Here is a 26,865-nt window from a genome sequence, read left to right as displayed (position 1 = left end):
CGTGATAATTGCCCTTTTCTCCGTGCTGAATGCCCCGTTGGGTTGTGCTGAAGCTCTGGTACCTAGAGCCGCGCACCCAAGTGCTTGCTTCTCTTCTTTTCAACCCGTTGGAAACCACATCGAGCGATCCGTGATGCAGCTGGGCGCTCGCAGCCCTCCTGCACCGGGGCTTAGCACCTTGGGGAACCAGGAGAAGCGTGACCTTGGTCAGCTGGAGGGAGGATGAGGGCGTTTCAAGCTGTGTTCGCTTTCCCTTCCAGGCCCTGGGACCCTGAGCTGCCCGACGACGTGGAAGAGATGAAGCTGATACTTCACATGTGGGTGGCTCTGTTCTACAGCAAGCCCAGCAAGGTCCTGAGCAGCAGGAGGAAGGTGGTGGAGCACAGCAACCCCAAGAAGTTCGTCTCGCTGAACAGCACCGGGGACTTCCTGGAGCTGAGCGATGACGGCGAGGATTGTTTCGGGCCGGAGAAGTGCCCCGTGGACTCTCGGTCAGAGCCTGACCGGACTCCTAGCAGCTCCCTGGATCCCAGCACGCGCTGCCAGGGGCCCTTTCGCCCAGAGGAGAGCCCCGCAGACTCTCAGACTGACGCCGTCGACAGTACGGTGTCGTCTTCTTCAGGGGAGCTGCCCCCCGGGCAGGAGGAACCTTCCTCCACGAGCTCCGAGAGCCCTTCCCTCGCTGAACGCGCTGCTCGGAGCAACCTGGCTGAGAAATGCAGGCAGCCGGGCCTTCCCGAGGAGGAGCACGTGTGTGATGTCTCAACCGCCGCTGCGGTAAGAGCCTGGGGGGCGCACACGATCCCTTTGGCGCTCATAGGAGTGGGTTCTTGTGAGGGGAACGGAGCAGGCGGGCTTTTGGGGGCTCTCGTGGAGGCAGGTGGCGGGGTCCCCAAAGCAGGACACGGGGAAGTCACCCACCAGTTGGCTGCCCCGAGTGATAGGCGTGCACACAACGCCCAGCGTCACCAAAAAAAGGTTTCCAGTTTGGATGTCCTCGTGGACTGAGCTGGCGTCCTTGGGCTCCGGCGGGAGTTATCCAGCGCTGACCTCGGGAGGGACTCAACGAGGAGGAATCCCAAAGAATGAGAGCGGTTAAAGCACTGACGTTCCTCAGACAACACCAACCTTGGAGAGGTTTTCCCCCGCTCAGGTGGCAGGGCAGGACTTTGCAATATCTCCCTCACCCCTCCAGGGAAGTTAGCTAAAATTTTGTTCGGGATGAGTTTATTTTTTAACTATTATTACTTTTCAGTTTCTGCAGATGGCCAGGAGTGGAGGTATTTGGGTAAAACCAAAACACCGGTGCCTGCCGACATTTTTTTAAGCCTGAATTCTCAGATTAAAATAGTTCCTTTAAGAATTCTGCTCCTGTGAGCAAACAGGCAGCTACCATATCGCTGCAGCTTTTTTTTTTGCACGAAATACAAACACCCCAGCGGTTTTTAAAGCGTGGGTTTAGCGCTGTGGAGCGGGCAGGAGTGTTTGGGGAGGAAATATGGGATCGCTGTCCGCAGTGCCATCACAACTTGCTTGGGCAGATAAACCCAGCAGAAATAAGAGGATGCTGTTGCAGATTCTGGGCACTGGCTGATGACTTCTGCACGCTTTGGCCTCCTTTTAAGCCTCTTCGCGATATAAACGAGGTACAAAGCTTCGTCCCTTCCCCCGGGTGTCTGTGGGCTCACTGCGGGGTAAGGATTCGACCCGGACTTACTTTGGAGACAAACTTGTCTCCACAGATGCTGTAGGGGGGTGGTTGAGCTGATGTCTGAGCGTTTAAAATACCCGTCTCCGTTTCCTGCCTTTGCCTTCCTTGAGGCTTAACCTCTGGCTTGTGTTGTTGCAGGTGGAGCTGCCCGGGGAGGGACAGCGCGACGCTTCCGTCGCCCCCGGCCCCTCCGACGAGCTCGGCGATGCCCCCACGCCCCCAGCTGTGCTGGGCAGGGAAAAACCACGCAAGCAAGCCCGGAATTTCAGCCCAGCTCCCCAGAATACGCAGCGCGGACGTGGAGGGCAGCCAGAGAGTGGGTGGGCAGCAGGGTCGGGGGGTGGCCCCGGTCCCCCCGAGGAAAGGGGGAGCGTGGGAGGCGCCGGGCGTGGTGCAGAGGCGGAGGAGAGCAGCTGGGCCACCAGCGACAGGGCGCCACGCGCCTCTCATTCGACGCCCTCGGAAGCGAGTCCCAAGAGAGCAAAGCCCGATGGACTCGGTGGGGAAGGGGGGGCGTCGCGAGACCCCTTAGGGCGCCCAGAAATAGAGGAGGAAGGAGAAGCAGAGAAGGAGGACTCTGAGAACGGCAGCGTGATGGTGGGGCCTGATGATTTAGCATTTTCTGGAAGAGGTGATGCCGACGTGGAGCAGAAGCTGGTGAATTCGGCGTGCCCAAGGGACTTTGGTGTTGGTGGAGAGGGCCCCGTGCCCGTCCCTGCTGCCTCAGCCTTCCCCTGCGAGGGCAGATCGATGCCGGCCCTGTCGGATGGGACCGGGGCTGCCTCTCAGGGGCTCTCTGGTGGCACGGCCCCGAGCGTGGGTGTGCTGCAAGAGCCCTGGGGGGCTTTGGCCTCCCCAAGTGCCGGGACAAACAGCGTCGCTTTGGCACACGAAGCCAGCCCAGACGACGTGGGTGACAGCGGGTTGGCGCCACCGTTTCCACCTGCTCCGAGCACACACCCTGACGTCCCCACAGCCGGCGCTGGACCTGCCGGAGAGGCGCTCGGGGATGGTTTGGAGCAGGAAGATGAGGATCGTGCGCCCTCTGCAGAAACCTGGCTGCTCGCTGGGAGCCAAGCTGCTGGCACGGCTGGCCTCGAGTCACGGGGACCGGCACCGACCTCGTCCCCCGGCTCCAGCTCTGCCTGCCGGGCGTTTTTTGACGGGGCGGCAGCTGTGGGGGCTGCTCCAGGGGTCCACGTGGCCGCGGCGCTCGTCCAGGCTCCGTTGAGGAGCAGCCCCGGAGGGAGCAGCTGCCTTCCCCAAAGGTGCGCAGGCGAAATTTGTGCCGCCCTCGCTTCGGGGAGCTCTGGTGAATCAAGCCAAGAGCGGACCAAGGGCTTGGTGGAAGGGCGGTGTAGCAGCCCCCCTGCCAGCCGCCCCGATGTTCTGGGGGAGTCCTCGGGAGCTGGTGATGGCCGCGGCTTCGCCTTCGACTGTACGGCCTGGGCAGGGGACTCCGAAGCCTGGGAGAACGCTGCTGTGTGCCCCAGTGCACGCAAGCCCCCTGGGAGCAACGAAACGAACGCGTCGATGGTGGCTGAGGAGCCAGAGACCTCTCTCCACGACCTGCTGGGATCAGATTCCTTCTCCTCGATGCGAGAGGTGGAGCCTCCGGGCAACAAACCTGCCCCCCCTGATCAGGACCCTCCCCGGGGTGCCGATGCCCCTCGCTGCTTGTTAGAGCAAAGTGAGGAGGGGCCACGTTGCCCCCCTGGGGAGCCCCCCGAGCAAGGAGCTGCTGCAGAGCTGAGCGTGGCCGCCGAGAGCCCAGCGCCGGACGGCTCCTTAAAGCCCGGATTTGCGGGAGAGGTGAAAAAAGACCCAGGTCTGTGCCGGACGGAGCCAGCGGAGAGCTCCCCCCTGGGTGTCCTCGTGCCCGGTGAGCCGGAACCCGCTCCTTGTTCTCCTCCACACGGCCACGAAGCAGGTCGGCGCGGCGCTGAGCCGGACTCGGTCCTTGGCGCGCACCCCGACACGAGCCGTGCTCCGCGTGGTGCCCCCAGGCCCTGCTGTGGGGGACAACAGCCACCAGGCGCCTGCCGCGCGTGTGCCAGCCCCGGGGCCCGGGCAGCAGGCGTGGTGGGGAGCCACGAGGAGGAACCCATCCTGCACGAGGAGGAGTCCGAGGGAGGAAGCGGCGTCCCTTTTGCCAGCCCGGCGTCTTTTTCAGCAGGATTTGTGCCGCGGGGGGAGGCCAGATCCACGGGTGGCCAGGGCGAGTACGAGGCCGAGGAGCGCGGCGTGTTCCCTGATCCTCACCGTGCCGACGTGGAGGCGGAAGAGGGAGCAATCCCCGTTCCCCCCTTCCCATCTTTGCTGTTACATGCCCGCGGGGACTCTGCAGGGAGCCCGGGGGACGGCGACGCTGGGGACGTGCCGGGTGCTGGCCCGAGGGCCGAACGCTTCCCCAGCACGGACAGACGCGCGGGCTCGAGCTTGGCGGATCTCTCCTACGAGTCTTACCCCAGCGACTCGGACTGGGAGTGCTTCGCACGGACTTCCCCTCCTCTCCTTCCGTCCAGGGGCTGCTACAGCCCGGGATCTGGGGGTGCCGGGGGCGCGAGGACCGACTGCAGCTCCTCGGTGGGCTCGGGGTGCGCGGAGGGGCGCAGCGAGGCCTGGGGCTCGCCGAGCTCGGACGAAGGCTGCTGGTGGGCCGAGCACGGCGAGCCCGGCGGGCTGGAGGAGGCCAGCAGCAGGCAGGTGCCACCTTACGTCAATATTACGGACAGCCGGGGGGTCTCCAAGGATTACCTCAACTTCACGGTCACCAAAAAACGCCGGGGCGGGAGGGGGAACGCGCAGCCTTCCAAGAGACGCCGCCGCCCCTGCGCGGGGCGGTCTCGTCCGCTGAGGTCGCTGCTGGGGGGCGCGGTGGGGCTCGGAGGAAATCACCCAGCGCACTTTGGACATGGAGCACCTCCGCTTCCACTGTAAGCTAAACCAGATCCTGAGGCGGGGGCAACCGCCCCTTTCTACCTCCGAGAGCATCTTCCCGAAAGACTGCTCGCGCCAGGCGGTGTCCGAGACGTTGCCCGGCCAAGAAGCTCCTGTCCCTCTGTCCCCGCGGAGCAGGAGCCCTCTGCAGGTGACAATCCTGCCCTCGGACCCGTGGCCGGGTGGCTTTGGCTGGCACCGCCGGCGCAGGGACCCGTCCCGTCGCCCCCCGCGGCGCGAGAGGAGCGGGGCCGAGTCCCGAAACCGGGACCGCGCCGCTCCCTTCCACCTCGGCAAGCTCAAATACGAAAATAAAGCGCAGGGCCCGCAGGGGGACGTCTCGGCCGTCCTCGGCGAGTACACCGAGTTCGACAGGCTGATGCTGAGCAGGGTCGAGACGGGAGGAGAGGACCGAGGGAAGGGCCCGGCACGCGGGGAGGCTGCAGGTGGTCGGCCACGGCCGTCCCAGCCCCGGCGGACGGCGGCGTTCGGGGACTTGGTGGCGGAGCTGTGCGGCACGCTGCGGGGCCGCCTGCGCAGCGTGGCCAAGGGGGCCTGCAGGCGCCCGGGGATGTTCTACCTGGTGGAGACGGGAGAGGAGCCTTTCTTTGCAAGAGTGAAGGTAAGGCTGGGCGGGGAGGGGTGGCTCCGGGTGAGAGAGACATCGGGTGGGGCGGACAGAGGGCTTCCAGCCCTGATTTCACGCCCCACGTCACGGCCAGCCCCATATCCCACCTGGTTTCCCCGTATCTCTCCCTTTCCCTCTTCCTTGCGCGCTCCGGAGATGCAGAGGGCTTTTTCTCTGCTTTTTCATCCTCTGCGAGCAGTCGCAGCCCCTGCCGTCCTCCAGGAGTCACCACCAGCTGCCAGCTCTTCCGCAGCTCCGAAGATATCCCTCGTGCAAACCTTCCCAGCGATTTCTCTTTCAGACCTTGCTGAAGAAAGACGGCCACGTGGAGATCGAGCCCCTGAGCTTCTGCAGCGCGAAACGCCCGGACAGCGACCGGCTGCTCGTTGTGATCAGGAACGAGGACATTTCCTCGCACATCCACAAGGTAAGACCCGAGACTACCGTTTTTTTTTTTGTTGTTTGTTTGTTTGTTTTTTCCTACCAAAATTTGGGAACGCCATTTGGGACGCATGAGTGTCAGGATCCATTTTATGGGTTTTTTAAACTTTGCACTAACTATACCTGTAAATTCAGCTGTCACTCCCTGCGGACATGCTGTTATTTACACGGAAAGAGCAGTGCCTCTCGAAGATCTGTTAAAAACAGCTCTCTTAAAATCCCAAAGCAAGTCAGTTCTGCTTTTCCGGTCCCTTTCTGATCACTGACTAACATCACTTGGAGCAGCCCAGCTCAAATGAACCGGGCTGACCTTATTTAGGGTAACAGAGCACTTCAGCTGGCTTGTGGGCTCCGGGGAATACTGCAGCAGATTGAGCCACCTGCAGCTCCCCATATCGCAGCCACAGCTTTGGGGTCGAGCTGTGGAAATCCGAGTGTCGGGGTGATACAGGCAGAGGACGAGGCGGATTCTCACCTTGTCCCCAAGCGGGGCGAGCGGTGCACAAGTGGTTGAAGCTGTTGGCACTGACGTGTGTCTGCCCTGGGCAGGTCCCGTGCTTGCTGAGCCTGAAGCACTGCCCCAACGTGGCGTTCGCCGGCGTGGACAGCCCCGAGGACATCACGGTTCACACCTACCAGGAGCTCTTCCACACCGGTGGCTTCGTGGTGTCGGACGACGAGGTGTTGGAAACGGTGACGCTGGGTGAGTCTCGCTGCCGCCTCCTGCATGCAGATGTTCAGGGTCGGCTCCCAGCTCGTTTTCTGACATCTGCTTCCAAAATCTTCCCATGGGTGTCATCTCTTCCTGCTTTAATGGGGGCAGTTGTTCCCCTCTAACCAGTGTTTGGGCCCCCACCTGGATGGCGGGTCCAGGCCAGGGCTCCCCAAAATGTTTACACACTGGCACAAATACAGTGGAGGCCAAAACCACGAGGGGCTGGAGCAGGGGATGGATGTACGGGGATGTTCAGCCTATAAAGGGAGGGCAAAAAGGAGACCGTGCTGTTGTCTTCAGCTCCTTCGTGGCGTTGAAACAGCCACACTCCTGGAGACGCGCGGTGATGGGACAGGTTGCACGCTTACCCTGTGAGATATCGGGGGGGGAAAAATTCACAGCAGGTTTGTTTCCAGACACTGGGACCGCATCCCAGAGAGGCTGTGAACCTGCATCCCTGGAGATATTTGCAGCTCACCTGGACAAAGCCCTGAGCAACCTGTGGTGGCCTGGCTTCGAGCAGGGGTTGTGCTCCTGGGGCCGTTTCCTCCTCGGTTACCCTCTGGCCCTTTGCTGTCTCCCCAGGCCAGCTGAAGGAGGTGGTGAAGGTGCTGGAGAAGCTGAACGGGAGCGGACGGTGGAAGTGGCTCCTTCACTACAAGGAGAGTAAAAAGCTCCGAGAAGACGTCAGGTGATGGCTCTGTCGTGGCAGCTCCCTTCTTTTGAGTGTGGCATCCCCTCGGATGCTCAGCACGGGGACACGGGGAGTCAGGTGCCTCTGGTTGGGTTTTGGCCTCTCACAAGATGAAACATGAAGATTTTTGTCTCCATGAGAGCTCTCCCCCGTCAGGGAGGGACCACAAGCGTGGAACTGTCAGTGTTTGCACGCTAGCAAATAATACGTGCTGGATTTTTGATACCCGTACGAGAGGGAGCAGCAGGACGTGGGACCTGGAGAGGATCAGCTGGCCCCGAATGCTGCATCTTGCACGTGGTCCCGGACGAGGCAGAGCTCTGGCAGCTGCCTCTTGCACCCCGCTGTACCTCCAGAAGGCAATTTCCCCCCTCTCTTTTGGCAGGCGCACGCTCCGTGTGTGTGACAGCCTGCGAGGGGCTGAGGAAAAGGCCCAAAATTATGCTTGAGAAGCTGCAAACCGAGCTTGCCCCAGCTACCCTGGCTCATTCGCACAGGCACTGGGAGCTCAGGGTACTTTCCTGGGCCCCTCTCTGCCCCTCCGCTTTGCCATTTCCTTTTCTGCCCCATCACTCGTGTGAGCGGGGGAGCTCTGAGAGAGGCCCCAGGATGTTGTGGGGAGCGTGTAAAATCAAACCTTGCTGGGAAAAGCAGAACTTCTCCCCGTTTAAGGTTATTTGCAGCAGCGTGCGTGTTCAAATAATGCAGTTAGAAAAAGAGAAGACGGAGCATAACGTGCTCATTAAAATGTCCTGCTTTTATCCCGGCCGAGCTCAGAGAGGGACGTTTTTACGAGGCAGGCTGCCTTTTCTAGTGCTAAACCGCTGGCCAGAAAGGTCAGCTTTCGAGTAACAACCTCGGAACAAAGAGGAAACCAGGCTGTTCTCACCGAGCTGAAGGCGTGACAACAGACGGGGAGGAATCTCAGATCCTCTCCGCACTAAGCAGTTAGTGTTAGCACGCAGTAATTGTTTCGAAGACCTGCTTTTCAGTCCTCCAGGTGTTTCCTTGAGCTCAGAGCAAGAGTTTTTCCTTGTGCTCGTCGCTGGCACGCGTGTAGCATCTCTCAGCTCCGTTGTGGTGCGGGATATCGAGTAGAAAAGTACCCACGAGGCTGGAAGAAGCATGCCTGGGGGAAAAGCTGCTCCCATCGTGCCCGCTTGTTCCCTGGGAAGGAGAGGGGTGCTGCCCCTTGCTGCTTCACCTTGCCCCTCTCCCCGCAGGGTGGACGCCAATGCCCACAAGAAGAACTTGATCCTGAAATCGTGCCAAGGAGCCGACCTCATCGAGGTGCTGCACTACCACTCGTGCGACTCCCGCTCGTCCCCCACCTCTGAGTACGTGAAGTGCTTGTTGAACCTGCAGGTCCAGCACGTCAGCGCCAGGTTCGCCGTGTACCTCACGGGTAAGGACAGGCTCCGGGCACCGCTCCTGCTGCCCTCAGCCCCAGGCGTCCCCCCCAAAAACTCTGTGGGACGGTGCAGTGCAGATGGAGGGGGGACGAGAAACTTCCTTTGGGGAAACATCCTTTTTTTTTTTTTTTTGGCTCCCATTTCTGCCAGAATCACTGATTTGAGGTGTGGGTACGGTGCGGGCAGTCTCACGGTGAGTCAGTGCAGTAAAAGGCAAAATGAACAGATTTTTTTTTTTTTTTTGGAGGTCCGGTAAATTCTGGCAGGTTTTCGAGCCTGTGGCTGGCTTTGTGTCACACTCTAATTGTGGCCGGGCTTGGCTGAGGCTGTGTGCGAGGCGCTGTCATTAAATCTGCTCACATTTGCAAAACAGAATAACTGCGGTGGGATTTGGGGGCGTTTTCTGTGCCTCTCAGCACAATCCCGTGTGCGTGTATGACTTAGTGCCACTCCTCCTTTTTGCAGAAAAGCCCGGTGTCAGCAGGGAGGTCTTCGAAAGCAAAGGAATCCTCGTGGCCGACGTCAACACCTTCCTTGGGACGGTGCAGAAAGTGGCTGCCCCATTTAGGAGAAGCTACTGGTAAGGGAGAGGAGGGGGCGCTTGGGATCGACCCCTTTCTTCCCCCCAAAAGGCAGCGAATCGCTGAGGAGCGGGATGAAAACACACCAGGAGCAGCTCCTGGGTGTCTGCGGGGAGCCGGGGTCCCAAGGGACCGCCCGCAGGACCCCGGGGCCTTGGTTCTGCTGCCCGGAGCCACGAGGCGAGCAGGGCAGTGACAGTGACAGTGACAGTGCCACCTCTCTGTCTTGCAGGTGACGAAGCTGTGCCCTGGCACGGCTCCTCCGCGGGTCCCCGCAGTGCTGCCGGGGGCGTTGTGATCCTCTGTAGGTCGGCCCCCGCGTCCTGGCACCGCACGCGGGAGCCCCGTGCACGCACAGAGCAGCGGCAGGGGCAGGTTGGCTTTAGTTCTGTATATAGAAATTATTTAAAGATGGCTAATGCAAATCCCCTCGGGGATTTATTCCCTGCCATCGCGTTGGGTGTAGGACAGAGGTTACGTTAACGTTACAGTTTTAAGTTATTGCGGTGGTTTTAAGCAGTTAGTGCAGCTGACAGGGGAAGAAATAGGAACGTGAGAAGAGAAGCAGCGTACCTGAAGGTTAGGAGCAATACTAGCCAGCTGTAGTAAAAGCATTTTCCACGTGACCGTCGCTGTACACACTGTACACAAGATGCATGCGCTAGGTGCTGGGGGGCGGGGGGGTGGATGTCTTAAAAGCTGTTTGGGGACCATTGCCCAGCTGTCGGGGAGCCTGCAGCCTCTACACTACATTTCGAGTCAGCCGCGTTGCCTCTCGGTACCATTTCACTGCTGGGACTTGAATGCTTTCCAGGATAGGGAAGTCTTGTAAATGCTGGAACAAAACCCTCTTATTTATGGTAGGTCAAACGAACACGCACCACGAAGAACAACAGCACCGAGGACCTTTGTAAGATACCCTCCGTACGCACGTGGAGGACAGGGTTGTCCTTTGGTGCTTTGTTTTTCGTTGTGTTTTTTAAAAAAAAAAAAGGAATGAGATGAGAAGCTGTGTACAGGATGACTTTGTATAGAGTTTGTCTATTAAAACCTGAAAAACCTCTGTTCGTGGCTGTTCTCTGGGTAGGGTGTTCCTAGGGGCAGAGGGTAAGGATGGGGAAGGGCCTGCAGGGGCAGAAGTGTGAGGAGCGGCTGAAGTCACGGGGAGGGTTCAGCCTGGCGAAGAGGAGGCTGAGGGGAGGCCTCACTGTGCTCTACAACTTCAAGAGGGGAGCGGAGGGGCAGGCGCTGAGCTCTGCTCCCTGGGGACAGCGACAGGACCCGAGGGAACGGCATGGAGCTGGGACAGGGGAGGGTCAGGCTGGGGGTTAGGGAAAGGTTCTGCACCCAGAGGTGCTCGGGCACTGGGACGGGCTGCCCCGCTGGCAGTGCTACGGCCCCGTAATCCCCCCCCCCAGCAGTGCCAAGAGGCAGCAGAGCACCCAGCTCGCAGGAGAGCAGCAGCCGGTGGGAGAAGCAGCACAGGGTAAGGGGGAACTTCCCCTGCGGCAGCCACCACGGCGAGCCTCGTGCGGTCGTGCGGCGATGAAAAGGGCACCGTGCTTCCTGCAACGGGCGCGAGCAGCCAGGGGAGGAAGTGCTGAAAGCCCCGAGCAAGGGGGTGGGGGGGGGGAAGGAGCAAGGTTGGGCGCAGAACCGCTGGGTGTAGGAGCTGTGAGCCAACAGCCGGCTTCCCTCTTCAGCAGCAGCTACAAGCAGAAGAGCTGCAGAGACAGGTGGCTCTCTCCCCAGCGCTGCTGCCTGTCCAAGCACCGCAGCTCAGAGCAAGGGAAAGCTGTTCCAGGGCATTTCTCACTGCTCCTGGCAGGGCACAAAAAGCAAGCCCTGCGCCTCAAAATGCCTGCCACCCTGCCCCTGCCGCTCGCTCTGGGCCGGGGGCCGCACACCTTTCACTCCCCAGGTGAGCACCTACAAGGCGAAGCACGACCGGCACCCTGCAAGGGAGCCACAAGGCGAGGGTTATGTGCTGCTGCTGCCACAAGCGCTGTTCCTAGAGGCAGGCACTAGGGGGTGGCTGCAAGGAGAGCGCGCACACGCCTCCAGCGACAGGCCTCGTGCTGCTGCCTCGTCTCCCCTGCCAAAAGCAGCCCGGAGAGCAGCAGGGCCTCAGAAGCCAAACCACGGCAGCCTGAGCCCCTTCTACAGGAGTAAACGCTCTGCGCCGCTCACGTTTCACCCTGGCAAGCAGAGATCCGAGGGATCTCGGAGAAGAGAGGCTGCTCGTACAACTGAAGTGAATCAGACCAGAGCACAGGACTGGTTTTCCAGAATTTGGCTTTACTTCGCAGTACAGAAATCATTTGGAGCCTTCAGGAGACACGAGAAGCACAGGCTCTGTCATACCGATACCGCAGTGCCGTTTGGTCCGTCTGAGAAGCCACCAGGGTACAGAAAATACTTCCACATCTTGCCTGCTCTGTAATTTGTTCTCTCAATTTTATTAGGATTAAAACACAAAGGAGCCTTAGGCACAGCTGTGTCCCAACCGATGTAAACAGTTTGAGAAGCTTAAGTGGAGGTTAAGTTCTGTGCCCAGAACTAAGCCAACATTTGCTGCTACAATAGATGTGGGCTTTGTCCATAATACAACTTGCCACAGAGTTAGATTGATGGGAGAGACTTTAGGGATGCTGTCCACAATAATGGAGTGCTCAGATTCTATTTTCCTTGATAATCAGGTTTGAGTGACAACTGTCACATCTACTAGCTCACCAGAAGCACATAATTGTGAAGGATGTTTACAAATGATTAAAAATACAAGGTAAGACACAGCTGTCAATGAGTTATCTCAATCTGCACCAACACCTACGTCTGCAAAAAAGGTTCAGTCTGCCGTTCACTTACGAGGTTAGTCATTAAATCAGTCAGTAATTTGCCAGATTCTGGACAGCAGCCCTACTAGAATGAAATAATTAACACATGATATCCAAAAGGGGAACATTACCAGTGCAGTACTCTTCAATCTCTCAGAGATGGGATTACAAAAGCAGGCCTTACAATATTGAATTTCATACAGTGTTCATTAAGTTCCTTATATATTCATATTAGCCGATTTAATTTCTCCTAATTAGAGATTCTCATTACTGCTGCTCCTCCTCCCCGTAGATATCGTTCTTCTTGCGTTTCATCTCTTCAAAGTCAAACTCTGATCCCATCATCCTCTTATAAATATCCTTGATGTCATCGCACGTCGTCTCAAAGTGAGTGGTAGCGTCGTAAGTGCGAGAAATGAAGATCTGGGAAGAGAAGCCGCAGGTTAAGCGCAGGGCCCGGCCCCTCCTCGCGCGCCCCCGCTGCCCCCCAGCTCCGCGCCTACAAACCTGGCTCTCGGTTCCCAGGTCAGTTGGTGCAAACAGGTCGCTGATGCTAACGAACCTGAAAAGAAGAAGAAAAAAAGGTTCTGCAGCGCGGTTTTAAAGCATCGCTGAGCGTCAGCATCAGCGGGAAACCAGCTGGATGAGAGGCCGCCGCTCTGCCCAGTGTGTAAGCAGACGAGGTGCAGAGGAAATTTGGATTTTCGACGCCTCCGTGCAGCCCGACGACGGCCTTTGGGTCCCCGCTGCCTCCGTGCTTCAGGGCTGAGCACTCACCGCAGAGGGGTGAGGTGAGGGGGGGATGGAAGGAGCTCGCTGGGCGCTTACTTCTGCTCAATGGGCTCCAGGAGGTCCAAGGCCGGCTTGATCTCTTTCTCTGGGTCCGCGGTTTCCACGGTGGTGCTGGCGATGGCGATGTACTTCCCCTGCGCCGCCACGTTGTGTGCAGAGGAGATCATGCAGACGTAGATATCTGGGGAAGGGCACCACAGGAGCGGGTCACCAGGCGATCCCACAGCCCGAGTCTGGCCCTCCTCGGCCCCAAAGCCTCCTCTCCCTCACACACTCGCACACCCTTTCTGTTCCCCTGACTCTTTCTACCTCCTAGCCTTGTTTAAGGCCATGTTTGAGTGCAGAGGGGTCTTTGCCCTGCCTCGACTGATGGGCCTGGACACGAGCAGCCCTGCGAGACCCCAAGTTCAGCTTCTTGTAGCCGTGGCAGCTCCTGGAAGCCGGCGGGGTGCCCAGCAGCAAGCTGACCCCTCACCCAAGGGCAAGGGGTGGTTCTGCAGGCCTAAAGCAACGCTGCTGCATTTCCCCTCCGGCCTGCACGCTCCCTCAGCCCCACCCCACGGTTCTGAAGGGTGCCAGCAGCTGTGTCAAGCAGCAGCAACACCAAACCAACCCCGGAGAGTACGCCCAGGGAGCAGAACACAGCCAGGGAGCAGAAGAGCAAAGCCACGCGGGGGTTCGAAAGCTCCATGCAAGTGCTGCGTGGCCCAGAAGGAAGCCAGGCGGCTTCCCCCGAAGACAAAGCGCACTGAAAGGCCTCTCTCCAGAAAAAGGGCAAGGAAACCGCCCCAGGAGCTGCAATAAGTGCAGTTTGCTTCTCATCAGGCCATCAGAGCACGCATTGGGAGGCCATCTGAGATCTGTGCTGCCTCAACCCAAGCACGGAGAGACCTGCGCGCGCCGTGGGCACCGCGGCTCCCCACGCACCTGATTTCCGGTTGACCTGGTTCTGTGGAATGATGATCTGGCACGAGTTGGCGTCGTTCGTGTTCTTGATCGGGTGGCTCAGGATGCAGATGACCCGAATCACCTGGCCAACCTTGGTGACCCGGTCCGAGACGTAGCTGGGGTCGCAGATGAGCTGTTTGCAGCGAGCGACCTGCAGAGAGGACAGGCAGCGAGTGACCGGCGCGCGGGCAGCCCGGGAACCTGCCGACTCGGGGGAAGCTCGAGAGCTCTACGAGGTGGCCGTCCCCGCCCCGGCTGCACGAGGCTTTTGTTCCGCTGCCAGCAGCACAGCTCTGACAATCCCAGTGACAGCACCCGCTCCGTGAAGCTGGGTGGCCGATCACACCCTCCCCTCATGGCTCAGGGCACAAGCCCCGCTCTGACCACCACGGAGCCCGGTCCTTCCGGGCTAGGACCGTAACTCGCCGCGCTCGAGGCTGAAGCGAGCAGGTAAGGACTGACCATTTCACACCAGCACTCATTGTCACGGCAATAGTTTAACATTCGGCTGATTTGAAGCCTCCAGGCAGCCTGCACTTGGGCACATCAGTCTGTAGCGTGGATTATCACCTCTGCTGCTAGCCAGGACGTGTCATCCATACCCAGGCGGGACACGTTACCCTACCAGGGAGGGCTAAGCTGTCCTACAAAGCTCACACTGCGCTTGGAAGCACATTTATAGCTTCCCAGCAGCTTGCAGCACTCTCGCTAGTTAGTTTTCTGCTGCCGGGTTGAGAAGAAGCCGTGGAAAAGCCAGCAGGCTGAGCAGCTAAAACTTTATGTCAAGGGCAGAACGGTTTCGTGCCCAGGTTAGACACACCACGCAGCTCCTTTCCAGTTTTGCCAGCCTGATTTATTTAGAAGGCAACCTTGCCACTCCCTCCAGACCTGCTCCAACTCCGGGATTACTGCACTGTGCTCCTCGCCATCAAGGCTTCTTGAGATCCCTACGAGAACGGGCTGGCACAGAGGAGAACTCTGCCAGCCGAGCAATTTGGCTTTAACGAGCCTTTGTTCAGACTGACGGCTGCCAGCCTCAATTTTGAGATGTGGGGTCATGGGTAAGCAAAGAACTGGAGGGTACCGTACCTCCCCTTCAGACTTCACGCCAACCACTTTGCCGTTTTCTATCACAATTTCTTCAATGGGCTTGTTCAGCATGTAGGTGCCTCCGTATATAGCACTTAGCCTGCAAGAGCAAAGCCGTTGGAGCGTGTTCCACAATTCATTTATTTAACAGCCCTCCCAGCCCCTTCTTTCTGTTCCACCTGGACAAACCGCACATTATTAGACTCAAACCTCTTCAAAACACGCTGCTTAACCATCCAGGCAGCGGCTGCTGCCTGCCACTCCTCCTGCAAGGCACCAGCCAGCGTTTGGAGGGAGTTACAGGTGCCATCGCAGCCAGACAGAAAGGGTCTGCTCGGCACAACGCAGCCATTTCAGCGGCACAAATGCCACCAGCTATGCCGGGGAGGCAAATCCAGCTTCTTGGACAGACTACGTGCTGCAAACACTGACTGTTTGAGCAGGCTGTAACTACCACCACTAACAAGTGGCAGTAAGCAAGCCCAGGACCAGGAATCTCACACGAAGAATTGCTTCTTGACCAAGACGGCATGAGAACCGTTAACAACGGCAGGATTTTTACGCAACATCACGTTCTGGAAGCCTGAGCGCCAACCCCACACACCTGATTCCCCCAGCAGGTGCCACAGCAGGGCTGAGACAACTCTGGAGCCCAAAGGCAAGTTCTCACCTTGCAAATCCCTGTGGCAGCTCTCCGAGGCCATAGAGGGGGTACAGGTACGGGCTTTTACCGTACCTAGCCAGCGACTCGCTGTAGAGCTTAATCCTGTTGATTGTTTCTTGGCATGGTTGATCTAGATAGCTGGAGAGGGCAGTTACAAGGTTTGCAGCGATTCACACAACCAAGGCTTAGAGCAGAACGCACTCAGAAAACTGCAGCTTTCACTTCCCGTGACGTTCCCTTCCCCCACCCCCCGGCTGCCCCGGGCAGGAACTTCCCCGGAGGTGCCCCTTCAGAAGCGCTTCACGTCACAAGGGGTTTCACTCAGGAAGGAGACGCCGCATTAGCCCCAGGAACCCACAAGATATAAATACCCCATCAGCAGAGGACCCGGCGTTTTAAGGTCCACGCGGCTCCCAGGGACAGACACTGCAGGGTATCCCCCCCCCAAATCCCACAGGGCACGAGCTGTGAGCCCCAAGGGAACCCACACTTACTCGTCAGTCCTGTACAGCGCGAGGGCATGGCCCGTGAAGTCGATAACATCCTGCCCCAGGTCGAACTTCTTGTACACGTCACGCATGGTGGTCTTCTTGGGATCGACGCCCTCGAAAGTTCGGGGATCGTTCTCGTCAAAGTTGGCAACGTACACGAGGAATTTCCTGAACCGGCGTTTCTCAAACAAGCCCATCAAGCCTGAAAACGAGATATTGTCAAACTCACGAAGCTACTAAATGGCTCCTCTCATTGCCGCGGCCTCAGCAGGTAGCTAGCAACCGCTGCTGGAGTCAAAATTCCCCGTGTGAGATTGCACAAGGCACCCTTTAAGCATTTTAATTCTCTACAAATTGGAGAAGCAAGACCGGGCCTGCTGAAACGTGAAGGCGAAGACGGCACCAAAGGCACCTCCTCCTCCTGCCAGCCTGAGCCTCCGAAGAGGCTCGCTGGAGGACAGCGACGCAGCCAAGCTGAAGAACAACCGATTGCTTCACAGCAGCACCAGGGGTGTCTGTCACGAGGAAGGCTGCGGCGTACAGACGAGCTGCACACAGGGAGCCTTATTTCCAAGCGCTGCTTGACCACACGATGGGTCTCTGCAAGTCACGAACCGCCCTCTGCTAGCTCCTAACGCAGGTCTCTAAGCTATTAGGAGCAGTAGTTTTATCTCCAGAGTGGAATTGAAGTAGCCAGCAACAATTAAGATTGAGCTGGGTGCCACGTGGAATTAGTCATTCTGGTTTGCCTGCTGACAAACGTTACATTTTTCACATAATCCCATCCAACAAGGACCCGACATTAAATATTTCTGGAAGATCTGGAAGCAAAAGGTTGCACTTGGAGCTTATGAGGAAGTAAAATGCTGCAGAGTTCTCCTTCCTCAAAAGCTCCACGAAAACAGGAGCTCAAGGCTCAGGAAGCCCAGGACCCACACCGCAAGTGGTGCCTGAAGTCGGATGAGATGCAGAAGAATCCTACGCTGAGCGTAACTTGTTACAGCGATGAAGTCTACGCACAGCACCACACGAACAGCCTAAAACCTTTCTGACGTGAGCACAGATTAAATATTCTGGTATTTAAACCCGTTCAGGGACGACGGCCTCAGCAGGAAACAAAGTCACGTGCAACTACTCACTGGATGCCAAGGCTTCTGCCTCAGTGGAAGGAACTTTGTAGATCTTCCCTCCCTTGTAGACAAAGCTTCCCTCGATCACCTTGAAGTCTAAGTAGCGAGTGACTTCTGTGTAGAGCAGCATCTTTACCAACTGACCTGTGAAGGAGGTTGGGCAGAAGTCACGGGGTTGTTCAGGAGCCAGAAGATGAGAGGAGGCCAGCGATGCGGGCGGTTCTTCCAGCACTACGAAAGCCCTCTAAGAGCAGCCCCACACCCGACCCACCCAGCTCTTACTCCTTCGTGTAACAAGGCAGGGAGCAGCAAATACTCGCTAGCGTGCTATTGCACAGCTTTAACGTTTTCTTCCAGGCAGTTAAGAGCTTCCTTGTCATTTCTGCAGCTTCCACCAGCCCTCCTGCAGCATGTTAACGCGCCGCTGCTCTGCTCCCTGCACTTTATTCACACTCGGCACGGCCAACAAGGTCGCGTCTTTGGCCCACAGCAGCTTCTCATCCTCACTGTCCAGATCTAGCACGGTCTGCACATTAGTTGTCCACCGATTTACCCCAAATTAGTCCCTGGCTTACCCCCTTACCTGTCACCACCCAGTCACATCCCCAGAAGGACGCTGTCCCTTAGGAGCACACCTCAAGGGATTTCTAGGTGAGTTAGAAATAAGCTGAAACCAGGGTTAACGAACCTTGACTGGAATCAACCATTCTTCCACTGCACTAGCCCTGAGCAGGGCTGGCCCTACAGAACGCACCCATCCCCTCCTGCTTCGGGGACGTGAGATTCCAGTTGCAAACGCTCAATATTTGGCAGCGAGCTGCCCCTGAGTTGGTTTCCGCTGATTAAAAAAAAAAAAAACAAACTTCACCCATCGTGGATTTGGTCTAGAAGAGCTGTCTCAGCACCAGAGCTCTCAGATTAAAGAACTCACGGCACCAACAAGGGGTGACAGTCTGCAAGCCGTAACGAAGGAATAAAGGGGGTTAATAAAGGGGATTCCTTCCTTCCTAAACCAGAGAATAACAACAGTGCAGGAGCTCACGGCATTAACTCTGCCTAGAAAAGCAAACGCCTCGAGGGAGGATGCTGGAAAAGGGCCGTTAGAACCCAAAATACAGGCCACTGCTGCACGCTCCGAGCTGGAGCCACCTCCCGAATTTGAGAGGTGCGCAGCCAAATGCAGGAAGAGCAGAAATTACAAAGACCCGCCCACGTGCAGGCCAAGTGAAGCGAGCTTCCAGCAGCTCCTTCGTTAGTGCCACTTCAGGCCCTTTATTCGCTTCCAGCACCGGCCACTGACCCAGGCTGAGGGTCCCAAGCTAAGCTCACGAGGCAGACCTGGGAGCTGGCAGTGCTCACCGTTAGCCATAAGGAATTTCGGAATTAGGTCCACGTTCCAGTCTCGTCCTCGTCCCATAGATTCCGGTGGAGTTCCTGGTAGATTAAACCTTTTGTAGAGCTTGGGAGAGAATACAAAACTCGTTGTGGCACAGGAAATACACACGGGTGGGCTTTCTCCCACACACGCACGCGCTTTCCGCCCCCTCCTCTCCCCAGCAGGACATAAGCAAGCTTTTGGCCAGGGTTTTAGTTTCAGTTTAACTTTCGATGCAAATACACAAAGCACATCCAGTGAGCTCTTACAGTAAGAATTGGGCAGCATTATTTTCCTCACCCATCCTTTCTTCCTCCAAGGCTTAAAAAGCTTGGCAATTTACGACCTGCCGAACCAAAACACTGTTTAACACGGCTAAAGGTAACCTGAGCAAAACGCCTGCTTCAGGGGAGGGCAGCCTCCGCCACGAACTCAAAGCAGATTCCCCAGTTTTAATATTTTAAATATCGGTATCTGGCGCGGGGCTGCCATAAAACGTTCTTCCTCAAAGGAAACCCTTAACGAGGAATTACTTTGGGTCTGCCCCAGAAGAAAAGCCCTCTCTGTGCGCCCGGGGAGGACGCGGTAGCCGGGTGCCACCCCCCGTACTTACATCCTCCAGGGGTGTAATGGACGCGCTTTCCCCTCCGTAGTACGAGTTACGATCCATGTGCAGGACTTTCTTCCCGTTCACCGACATGATCCCGGAGAGGATGCATTCCTACACGGAGAGGGAACAAAAAGATGCGAGGAGAGGTTACTTGCCATTGAGGCTCCTTCCGTTTGCGCTACCGATGCGCTCTCAAAGCCTGCTGCACGCCTAGGTTTGAAGGTTTGGGCACTCCTTTGAAGAAAGGCACCGGCTGCCTCACTCCAGAATCAAACCTACAACCTGAAAGACTTCTGCTTGGGATGGGGTAACCCGTTAGGAGGCTCGCTGTCTGTAACGGGAAGCCAACCCGGGTGTTTAAACCACACAACCAGGGCCCCCCCTAACAAGTTCACGTATTTAGGTTAGGGAAATCTGTGCTCCTAAAGCACCAGCTATCGGGTTAACGACGTTCGTCCTCTTAGAGGGGCAGCACCAGCACTTACAGGTGACACCAGGAGCACGAGATCCTGCCTCCGAGGGCTCCAGGAAGCTCCATCAAGAACCCAATCTTTGGGTATTTGCCACGCAGGACAGTCAGAGTTACTCTCGGAGGGCGCAGGTAGCACGAAATCAAGCCATTTAGGAGCTTTACCACCTCAGCGGACACTCCGCTACCCTTGCTCCGTACCCCGTGGGATTACAACCCCCCGGCTCACTGAGCAGGGGATCAGCCGCTACGTCTGAAGGCGCCACCAAGAGGCTGAGCCTAATCTCGGAGGGCCGCAAGCGGCAGCCCGCAGAGCCAGCCGAGGGCTCGCACAGCCGAATCCGCCTTAAAACACAACCTCGAGGCTAACCCGGTCACCAGCCCTCTGACAAACCAAAGGGACGAACAAAAGCTTCGCTGCTTGCACGCCTGAGAGCGATTATCGGGGCTTTACCGAGCCTTCCCGCTCTGCCTCAACAAGAGCAAGCCCCTTACCCGCGGGGAGCCAGGTCCCACGGAGCCGAGCGCGAGCCGCTCGCCTAGCGCCTGACGCGAGCCGGGTTTGATCCAGGTGATTTCCAACGCTTCGCCCCCAAAGCTTCACGGTCACCGCTCAGTTTGTGAGCGGAATCAGCCACCGCTCCCCACGAAACCTCTCCGTGATCCAGCAGCTGCTCCTTCCCCACCACGGGACCCTCCACGCCAGCTCCCTCCTGTCCTACAAAAAGCCCCTCCACGTTTTCCGGACACAGAAGCGGGCAGAGAACCTCCGGGCAGACGTGGCTGCCTCAAACCCCATATTACAACACCGCTACCAGAGAGCCACGAACCCTACAACGTGGAGGAAGCACAGGCGGCGTTTATGGTGCCAGTTAAAACGTTAATGATTTACCGCCACGACTCGGGGCTGCAGCGCCACGGGCATCGCCGCCAGCCTGCGCGGCTTCCTTGCCTAAACCAAATCCAGAGCCAGTCGTCTCCGCTAAAACCTGGGCTTTCCTCCCCCAAACCCCGGTCCCCACGGCCGGCATCACCCCAAAGCAAATCTGGGTTCCTGGAGGAGACAGAAGAGCTCCCGAACGCCTTTTCAACCTCATTTCACGCCCGCTGAACGCTGACGCGGGGATTTCGGTGAGGCGCCACGGCGCTGTTTCATCCGGGGCCCCTTCAGCAGCTCCGTTTTATCCCCCAGGTTCCCGCGGGTCCCGCCGAGGCCTCCTGCGGTCGCTTCCCATCGCAGCCGCCGAGCTGACAGCGCGCTCCGGGAGGCACAATGGGGTTTGGGTTCGTCCTCCCAGCTCAGCAATTCCCGGCGGCAGCCACGGCGGCTCAGCCGCGGCTCTTCCCAGGGGTGCGGAGGGAAGGAACCGAACAGCCTGGGAAGGGCTGGCGACTGCGTAGAGTGGGGGGGAAAAAAAAAAGAAGGGGGGGGGGAGCTTCCGAGTTCAAAGCTGGGGCTTTCTGACCAGAAACCCCGCGTAAATGGGTGAAACTGAGCGGCTGCTGGCAGCGCAAGCGGCAGCGGGACGCGGCGGAGAAAGCTGCGGGCACCCAGCCCGGCTCCAACAAAACCTCGTGCGCGGGCGCCGGTGGCAGGTTTCGAGGTGGCACATCCCATAGAAATCCACGAGAAAAAAAAAAAAAACACCCACAGGGGTGTAAGGGGGGAACCTGGAGGTGTTGGGGTTTCCACGCTTAAGTCCATCAGTGCTTCTCTCTTCATCCCACGGGTCGCGGGATGGCCTTTTGTACGCGGAATCCTTCCGAAACGGAGGGGAGAAGGCGGCCTTGTAGGATTTTCTGCCACCGATAAAAAGTGGAGGCAGCGTCGCTCCACCCAACAGCTCCGAGGGGATGATCCCACGGCACAACATCCACCAAAAACCCCTGTATTTTCCAGAGCGGGTCCCGGCGCAGCAGGAGCTCCTTCTTCAGCAGGCAGGGCACAAACGCACGCAGCTGGGGAGGGTTTCTGGCTTCTCCGGCTGTGCCCGCGTCGGGCTCCGCCGACTCGCTGCGCTCGAGCAACCCCCTCGGCTGCCAGGGGACGACGCAAAGGGGCAGCGGCGCTCCGGCGCTCTTCGGTCAGGTCCTGAAGCTCGTGCCGTGCCCGCGCAATTAAAATCCCGCGTCTCTGCCCGGCTTTATCGTGGCGAGCTGGCTGGGAGGCGAGCTCGGCGCAGCGCACCGGGGGGCCCGCGGCGAGTGGAAACCCTGCAGGAAGGCGGAGTTGCTCTGCTGGGCTCACCGGGGAGGTTTAGGCGCGTTCGGGGTTCGCATCAAATAACCCGCGGCGTCCGGAGCGCAGCCAGCAGCCCACCCCGAGCAAGCCGGCGAGGAGGCACCGAGGGATGCGAGGGATTTTCGGAGCACGGCGGCGCAAATTTAGGGTGAACCGGAAAGGAAACGAAACCACTGGGTGCTCTCCTGCTGGCTGATTACAAAACGCCCACGGCAACGACCCTACAGCCATCGAGGCTCGCCGAGACCCTGCTCCCAGCAGCAAGCCCCCCGGAGAGGCAGCTGAAGACACGCGCGGCCTGGCACTTGGGGTCTCCCATCAGCGAGCGTCGGGGAAATGTTGTTTTGGGAGCCGGGGATCCCAGCCCAGCGGCTGCCTTCGCTCTTCGCGGCTGGTTGAGGAGCGGAACGACCGGGATATCGGTGCCGGGCTTCCAGAACGATCAAAACAGCGGTCGTACACGCGCTCTCGTGCACGGCCCCGGTACAATTCTGCAACCAGCATCGACACCGCAACGAGCCCGCCTGGGCTCTTCTGTAAACAAAGGCCCGGCGAGTTGGTTTGCTTAAACCAACACCCGACGTGCGCAGAATCCCGGAACCGAAGGGGTTGGAAGGGACCTCGAAAGATCGTCGGGTCCAACCCCGCTGCCAAAGCGGGTTCCCCAGAGCAGGCTGCCCAGGGAGGCGTCCAGACGGGCCCCGAATATCTCCAGAGACCCCACAACCTCCCTGGGCAGCCTGTCCCAGCGCTCCGTCACCCTCACCGGGAAGAAGTTCTTTCGCGCGTTGGTGCGGAGCTTCCCGGGCTCCATTTTTTCCGCTTTGGGAAAAAAAAAAAAAAAAAAAGGCCCTCCAGGAGAGCCGCCGCTCGCTGCCTCTCCCAGCTGGCGGGATTAGGGCTGTCCGAGGCGGTTTGGGGGTCACCGGGACCCATCTCGCAGCATCTCTCACGGGGCGAGCACGGAAGACGGGTGCAGGACGACAGGTAGCCCGGCAGCAGCAGGGCGCAGCACCCGAGAAGCTGGCAGGAAGGGTCCCCGGTTAGCCTCGTCCTGCTCAGGCAGCAGCCCGGACCCACAGCCTTGCAACCATCCGAAGCCCGGACCAGGCTCTGCTCGCACACGGCTCGCCAGCCCCAAACCAGGACGTTTTGGGGACATCCACCAACCGCGCCAGGGTTTTCCGTCCGAGTTTCTCAGGTCTAGAGGAAGCCCGCGGTGCTCCAGCTGGTATTTCGGAGGTCCTGCACGTCGGGAGCACCACCGGCCCTCCTGCAGGCTCTGCCCGGTCAGCAGCGCACCTCCGAACGAAGCCAGCCGTAATTTATTCCTTTTAACCCAACCGCCGGCCATTAGCACGAGCTCGTCTCCGAAGCGATTTCACAAGGGGCCTTTTGTCAAATTGACACGGGCGTTTGTCAGCGCGGTGCCCACCGACTTGATACCAAGCCTCGCTCTAAAGCGGAAATTAACATTTTAATGGGGCTCCCAGCCATCGGGGCCCCTCGCGAGGGCGTTACGTAGCAGCTTTTTAGATTTCATCCCCCCAAAAATCTCCTTTCCCCGCTTTGCCGAAGCCAGGTGCGGGTCTGAGGACGGGTTCCCTAGCAAAGGGTTCCCGATCAACGTTGTTCCCGCGGCAGGTGGAGGAAGGGATGAAAGGAAGGGGGAAAGCCGGGCTCACCCTGCAGACGCTCCCACCCCCTGGCACGTTTTATTCGGGCCACCTCCTGGGTTTGCGACGCTCGTGGCCGTGCTGGGAGCGGTCTGATCAAGCTGATCCCGGGGCAGCGGTCACGCTGCCCGAGCCCCGCGGCGGGGGGGGGGGGAAGCACGCCTGTTCCTATTCCCCATTACCACCGAGAGGGGAAGCTGAGGGGGGGGGAAAAAAAAACCTCGCGGGCAGCCCCGAAGATCCCTCTTTGTCTAGCCACCTCTCCCAGCTAACCGGAGGAGACAAAGGCAGGAAAGGCGATTTAACGGGCACAGAGCCTCCTCCCCACCACGTTGGATTTTCCCCCCCCCCCCCCCCCACCCCCTTTCCTCCAAACAACGCCTCCCAGCCGCCCCCAAACCCCCGCTGCACCCGCAGCGCCCCCCCGGAGGCGGGAGGCAGCAGAAATCCCCCCCACACCCCCCCCCCCCGGCAAACCTCGCAGGCAGCAGCGCTGCCATTTTATTTCTCTTTTTTCCTTTTTTTTTTTCCTCCCCCCCCCCCCCCTTCTCGCAGCCTGCAGCGCCGGCCGCATCCTCCACACCAGGACAAAGCCCCGGCGCCGCGCCCCCAGGCGAGCGCTGTCAGCTCTCCTCTGGGGGGGGGTGGAATACGCCGAGGGATGACCGAACCCCGAAGCAGCAGCGGGAGGCGCGGGGAGGGATTTTTTTTTTTTTTTTTTGGGGGGGGGGGAACGAGAGGGATTTGTGAGAGGCGTGCAGGGCTCGCCCGCAGCCCCATCCCCCTCCTGCTGCAGTCGGGGCTGGCTGGCGAGCTGCAAGGCTGCAAAGGCGGAGCGGTAACGGGGCTCTGCCTCCACCCTAAGCCGGGCTCGGCTCCGGGGAGGGCGCGACTCCAGAGACTTGCATCCACCTCGGCTTTTTGGGGGAGAGCGAGGGAGAAATAGTCAACATTAGAAAAGCAATTTACAAATTACAAGAAATAAAAGCAGGCAACGCGTCCCCGTCCGTCCCCCGCCTCCGCCAAAGAACCGCATTTCCTGGGGCCTCCTCCTCCTCCTCCTCCTCCTCCTCCTCCCGCGGGCAGCGATGCCGGAGCCTCCCCCCCGGAGGGTGCTGAGGGGGGGGCTCAGCACCCCAGGGGGGTCTGGGGGGGCTGTGATAATCCGGGGGGATTATTGGGGAAGGGAGCATGGGGGGGGGGGGGGGGCTGTGATACCCTGGGGGGATTATTGGGGGGGGATGGGGGGCTGTGATAACCTGGGGGGATTATTGGGGAAAGGGATGGGGGGGGGGTGATAACCCCAGGGGATTGGGGGGGGATAATTTAGGGAGATTGGGGAAATGGATGGATGGGTTGTGATAACCCAGAGGGATTATTGGGGTGGGGGTTGTGATAACCTAGGGAGATTGGGGAAAGGTACAGGTGGGTTGTGATAACCCGGAGAGATTATTTGGGGTGGGTGTGTGTGTGTGTGTGTGATAACCTGGGGAGATTGGGGAAAGTAACCGGGGGGTTAAAAATGGGGATTGAATGTGATAAAATGGGGAGATTATTGATACAATGGGGAGATTATTAGGGGAGGGTGATAACCTGAGGAGATTATTGGGGAAAGGAACAGAGGGGGTTGTGATAACCCGTGGGGATCTTTGGGGGGGGGCTGTGATAATCTGGGGAAATTACTGGGGGGGGGGGTGGCTGTGATAATCTGGGGAGATTATTGGGGAAAGGACTGGGGCGGGGGGGCTGTAAACCAGGGACATTACTGAGGAAAGGAATGGGGGGGGGGGGCTGTTATAACCCGATGAGATTATTGGGGAGGGGGTTGTGATAATTTGGGATATTATTGGAGGGGGGCAGCGATAATCCGGTGGGATTATGGGGGGGGGGAAAGCGATAAAATGAAGAGATTATCGAGGAAATGACCCGGGGGGGGGCCGTAATCCGGCGGGATTATTGCGGAAAGGAGCCGGGGGGGGCTGTAATCCGGCGGGATTATTGAGGAAAAGACCCGGGGGGGGGGGGGGGGGGGGGAGCCGCGGTAAACGGCTGAAGCCCGGGGGGGGGCCGTGAGGCGCGGCGGGGCCCGGCGGGGCGGCGGCCGCAGGCCCTGGGGCGACGGCGTCGGGCGCTGCTCTCACCGTGAGGCCGGTGCCCAGCACGATCACGTCGTACTCCTCGTTCATGGCGGCGGCTGGCGGGCGGCGGGGCCGTGCTGGGGCTCGCTGGGGCCGTGCCGGGGCGCAGGAGCCGGGGCTGAGGGAGCGGGGCGAGAAAATGGAGCCGGGGCGGGAGGGAAGGGGGGGGGAGAAGGGGGGGGGGGGGGGGAGGAGATGAGGGGCGGGCTCCGTCGCCTCACGGCCCGCCTCGCCCCGCCCCCTCGCGGCTGTCAATCACGGCGCGGAGCCGCAACGCTATTGGCTGGCGGCCCGCGCGGTGGCGAAAGGGGCGGGAGCGGCGGCGGGGGGGTGCCGCCGGGTGGTCGCGCGCATGCGCGGAGCTTTCCCCCCCTCCGCTCCCGAGGAGGAAGGGGAGGGGGTCACGTGACGGGCGTGCAAGGGGCACGGCGCGCGTGCAAGGCGCGCGTGCAAGGGGCGCGGTGACGGGCACGGCGGCCGGCCGCGCGTGCATCAGCGCCACGTGCGCGCGGCCGTGCCGGGGGCCGCGCGTGCAAGGGGCACGTCCGCGTGCAAGGGGCTCGTGCGCGTGCAAGGGGCTCGTGCCCGCGCAACGCGTCTGTGCGCGTGCAAAGGGCGTGCGGGCGCGCACAGGAGGCGGGCGGGGCAGCGGGTACCCGCCCGGCCGTGCAAGGGCGGTTGCATGGCCACGCAACGGGCACGCCCCCGCGCAAGGCGCGTGCACGGCCGGCGAGCCCCGCGCAAGGGGTGTGCACAGCCAGCAGCCCGCGTGCAAGGGGCCTTGCACGCCCGGCACCCTCACAGCTTCCCCCCCGCTGAGCCCCTTCTGCCCCCCCCCCCCCCCCCGGGGCACAGCCGTGCCCTGCAGCAGCTGTAAGCCCCCGGCCCGAGGAGCAGCGCGTTTTGGGGGAAGTTTGGGCATTTTTAAGGCATTTTGAGTTTTTTTTTTTTTTTTTTTTTTTTTTTTTTTTTTTCTCTCCTCCTCGCCCCTGCGCCGGCTCCGGGCAGCGTCCCCTTAACGGGAGGTCGGGGTTTTTATGGGGTTTGGTGCCCCTGGGATCGGGGGGTGTGTGTGTGTGGGAGGGAAAGACGGGAGCAGGAACACCCCCAGGCCGGGTAAGGCCGAGCTCCGCGTCTCGCCCCCGTTCCTCCCCGGCCAGGCGAGGAAAAAAAAATAAAAAGAATCTTAATGTAGAGCATTTGGGACAAATCCGGCTGTCGGAAAGCGCCCCGTGAGCGGCGTGACAGGGAGGAGGGACAAGGTCCTTCTGGCCCCGCAGCTTCC

At 59.4% G+C, this 26,865-nt stretch overlaps 2 protein-coding genes across 2 annotated transcripts in view; one reads left to right on the top strand and one right to left on the bottom strand.

The window, feature by feature from the left end:
- TASOR2 (transcription activation suppressor family member 2) overlaps positions 1-9,125 on the top strand; it is a 37,065-nt gene extending 27,940 nt beyond the window's left edge. Inside the window, 8 exon segments of the mRNA XM_040545807.1 lie at positions 261-777; positions 1,850-4,573; positions 4,575-5,273; positions 5,581-5,706; positions 6,270-6,423; positions 7,021-7,126; positions 8,353-8,534; positions 9,007-9,125. Coding sequence (XP_040401741.1) covers positions 261-777; positions 1,850-4,573; positions 4,575-5,273; positions 5,581-5,706; positions 6,270-6,423; positions 7,021-7,126; positions 8,353-8,534; positions 9,007-9,125 — 4,627 coding nt within the window.
- Positions 9,126-11,400: 2,275 nt separating this feature from the next.
- GDI2 (GDP dissociation inhibitor 2) lies at positions 11,401-25,806 on the bottom strand. Its single transcript, XM_040545819.1, has 11 exons — positions 25,584-25,806; positions 19,059-19,166; positions 18,430-18,529; positions 17,080-17,214; positions 15,944-16,142; positions 15,456-15,587; positions 14,786-14,885; positions 13,676-13,847; positions 12,785-12,929; positions 12,464-12,518; positions 11,401-12,379 (listed from the first exon to the last, which is right to left on the bottom strand). Exons 1-11 carry the CDS (start codon positions 25,626-25,628, stop codon positions 12,224-12,226), a joined length of 1,347 nt encoding a protein of 448 aa, XP_040401753.1. The 5' UTR covers positions 25,629-25,806; the 3' UTR covers positions 11,401-12,223.
- Between the last annotated feature and the right edge of the window lie 1,059 nt (positions 25,807-26,865).

This window comes from Cygnus olor, chromosome 1 (assembly GCF_009769625.2).
Source record: "Cygnus olor isolate bCygOlo1 chromosome 1, bCygOlo1.pri.v2, whole genome shotgun sequence".
NCBI lineage: Eukaryota > Metazoa > Chordata > Aves > Anseriformes > Anatidae > Cygnus > Cygnus olor.
This window is presented reverse-complemented; position numbering and strand designations above follow the sequence as displayed.

Bases quoted from the DNA above. Each gene is read 5' to 3' on its own strand.
- GDI2 (XM_040545819.1), bottom strand. From the start codon at position 25,628: ATGAACGAGGAGTACGACGTGATCGTGCTGGGCACCGGCCTCACG. The intron at 17,215-18,429 runs GTGAGCACTGCC...CCTCCTTCACAG, and splicing joins GAAATTCCTTATGGCTAACG to GTCAGTTGGTAAAGATGCTG. The intron at 12,519-12,784 runs GTAAGCGCCCAG...TCTTCTTTTCAG, and splicing joins CTGGAGCCCATTGAGCAGAA to GTTCGTTAGCATCAGCGACC.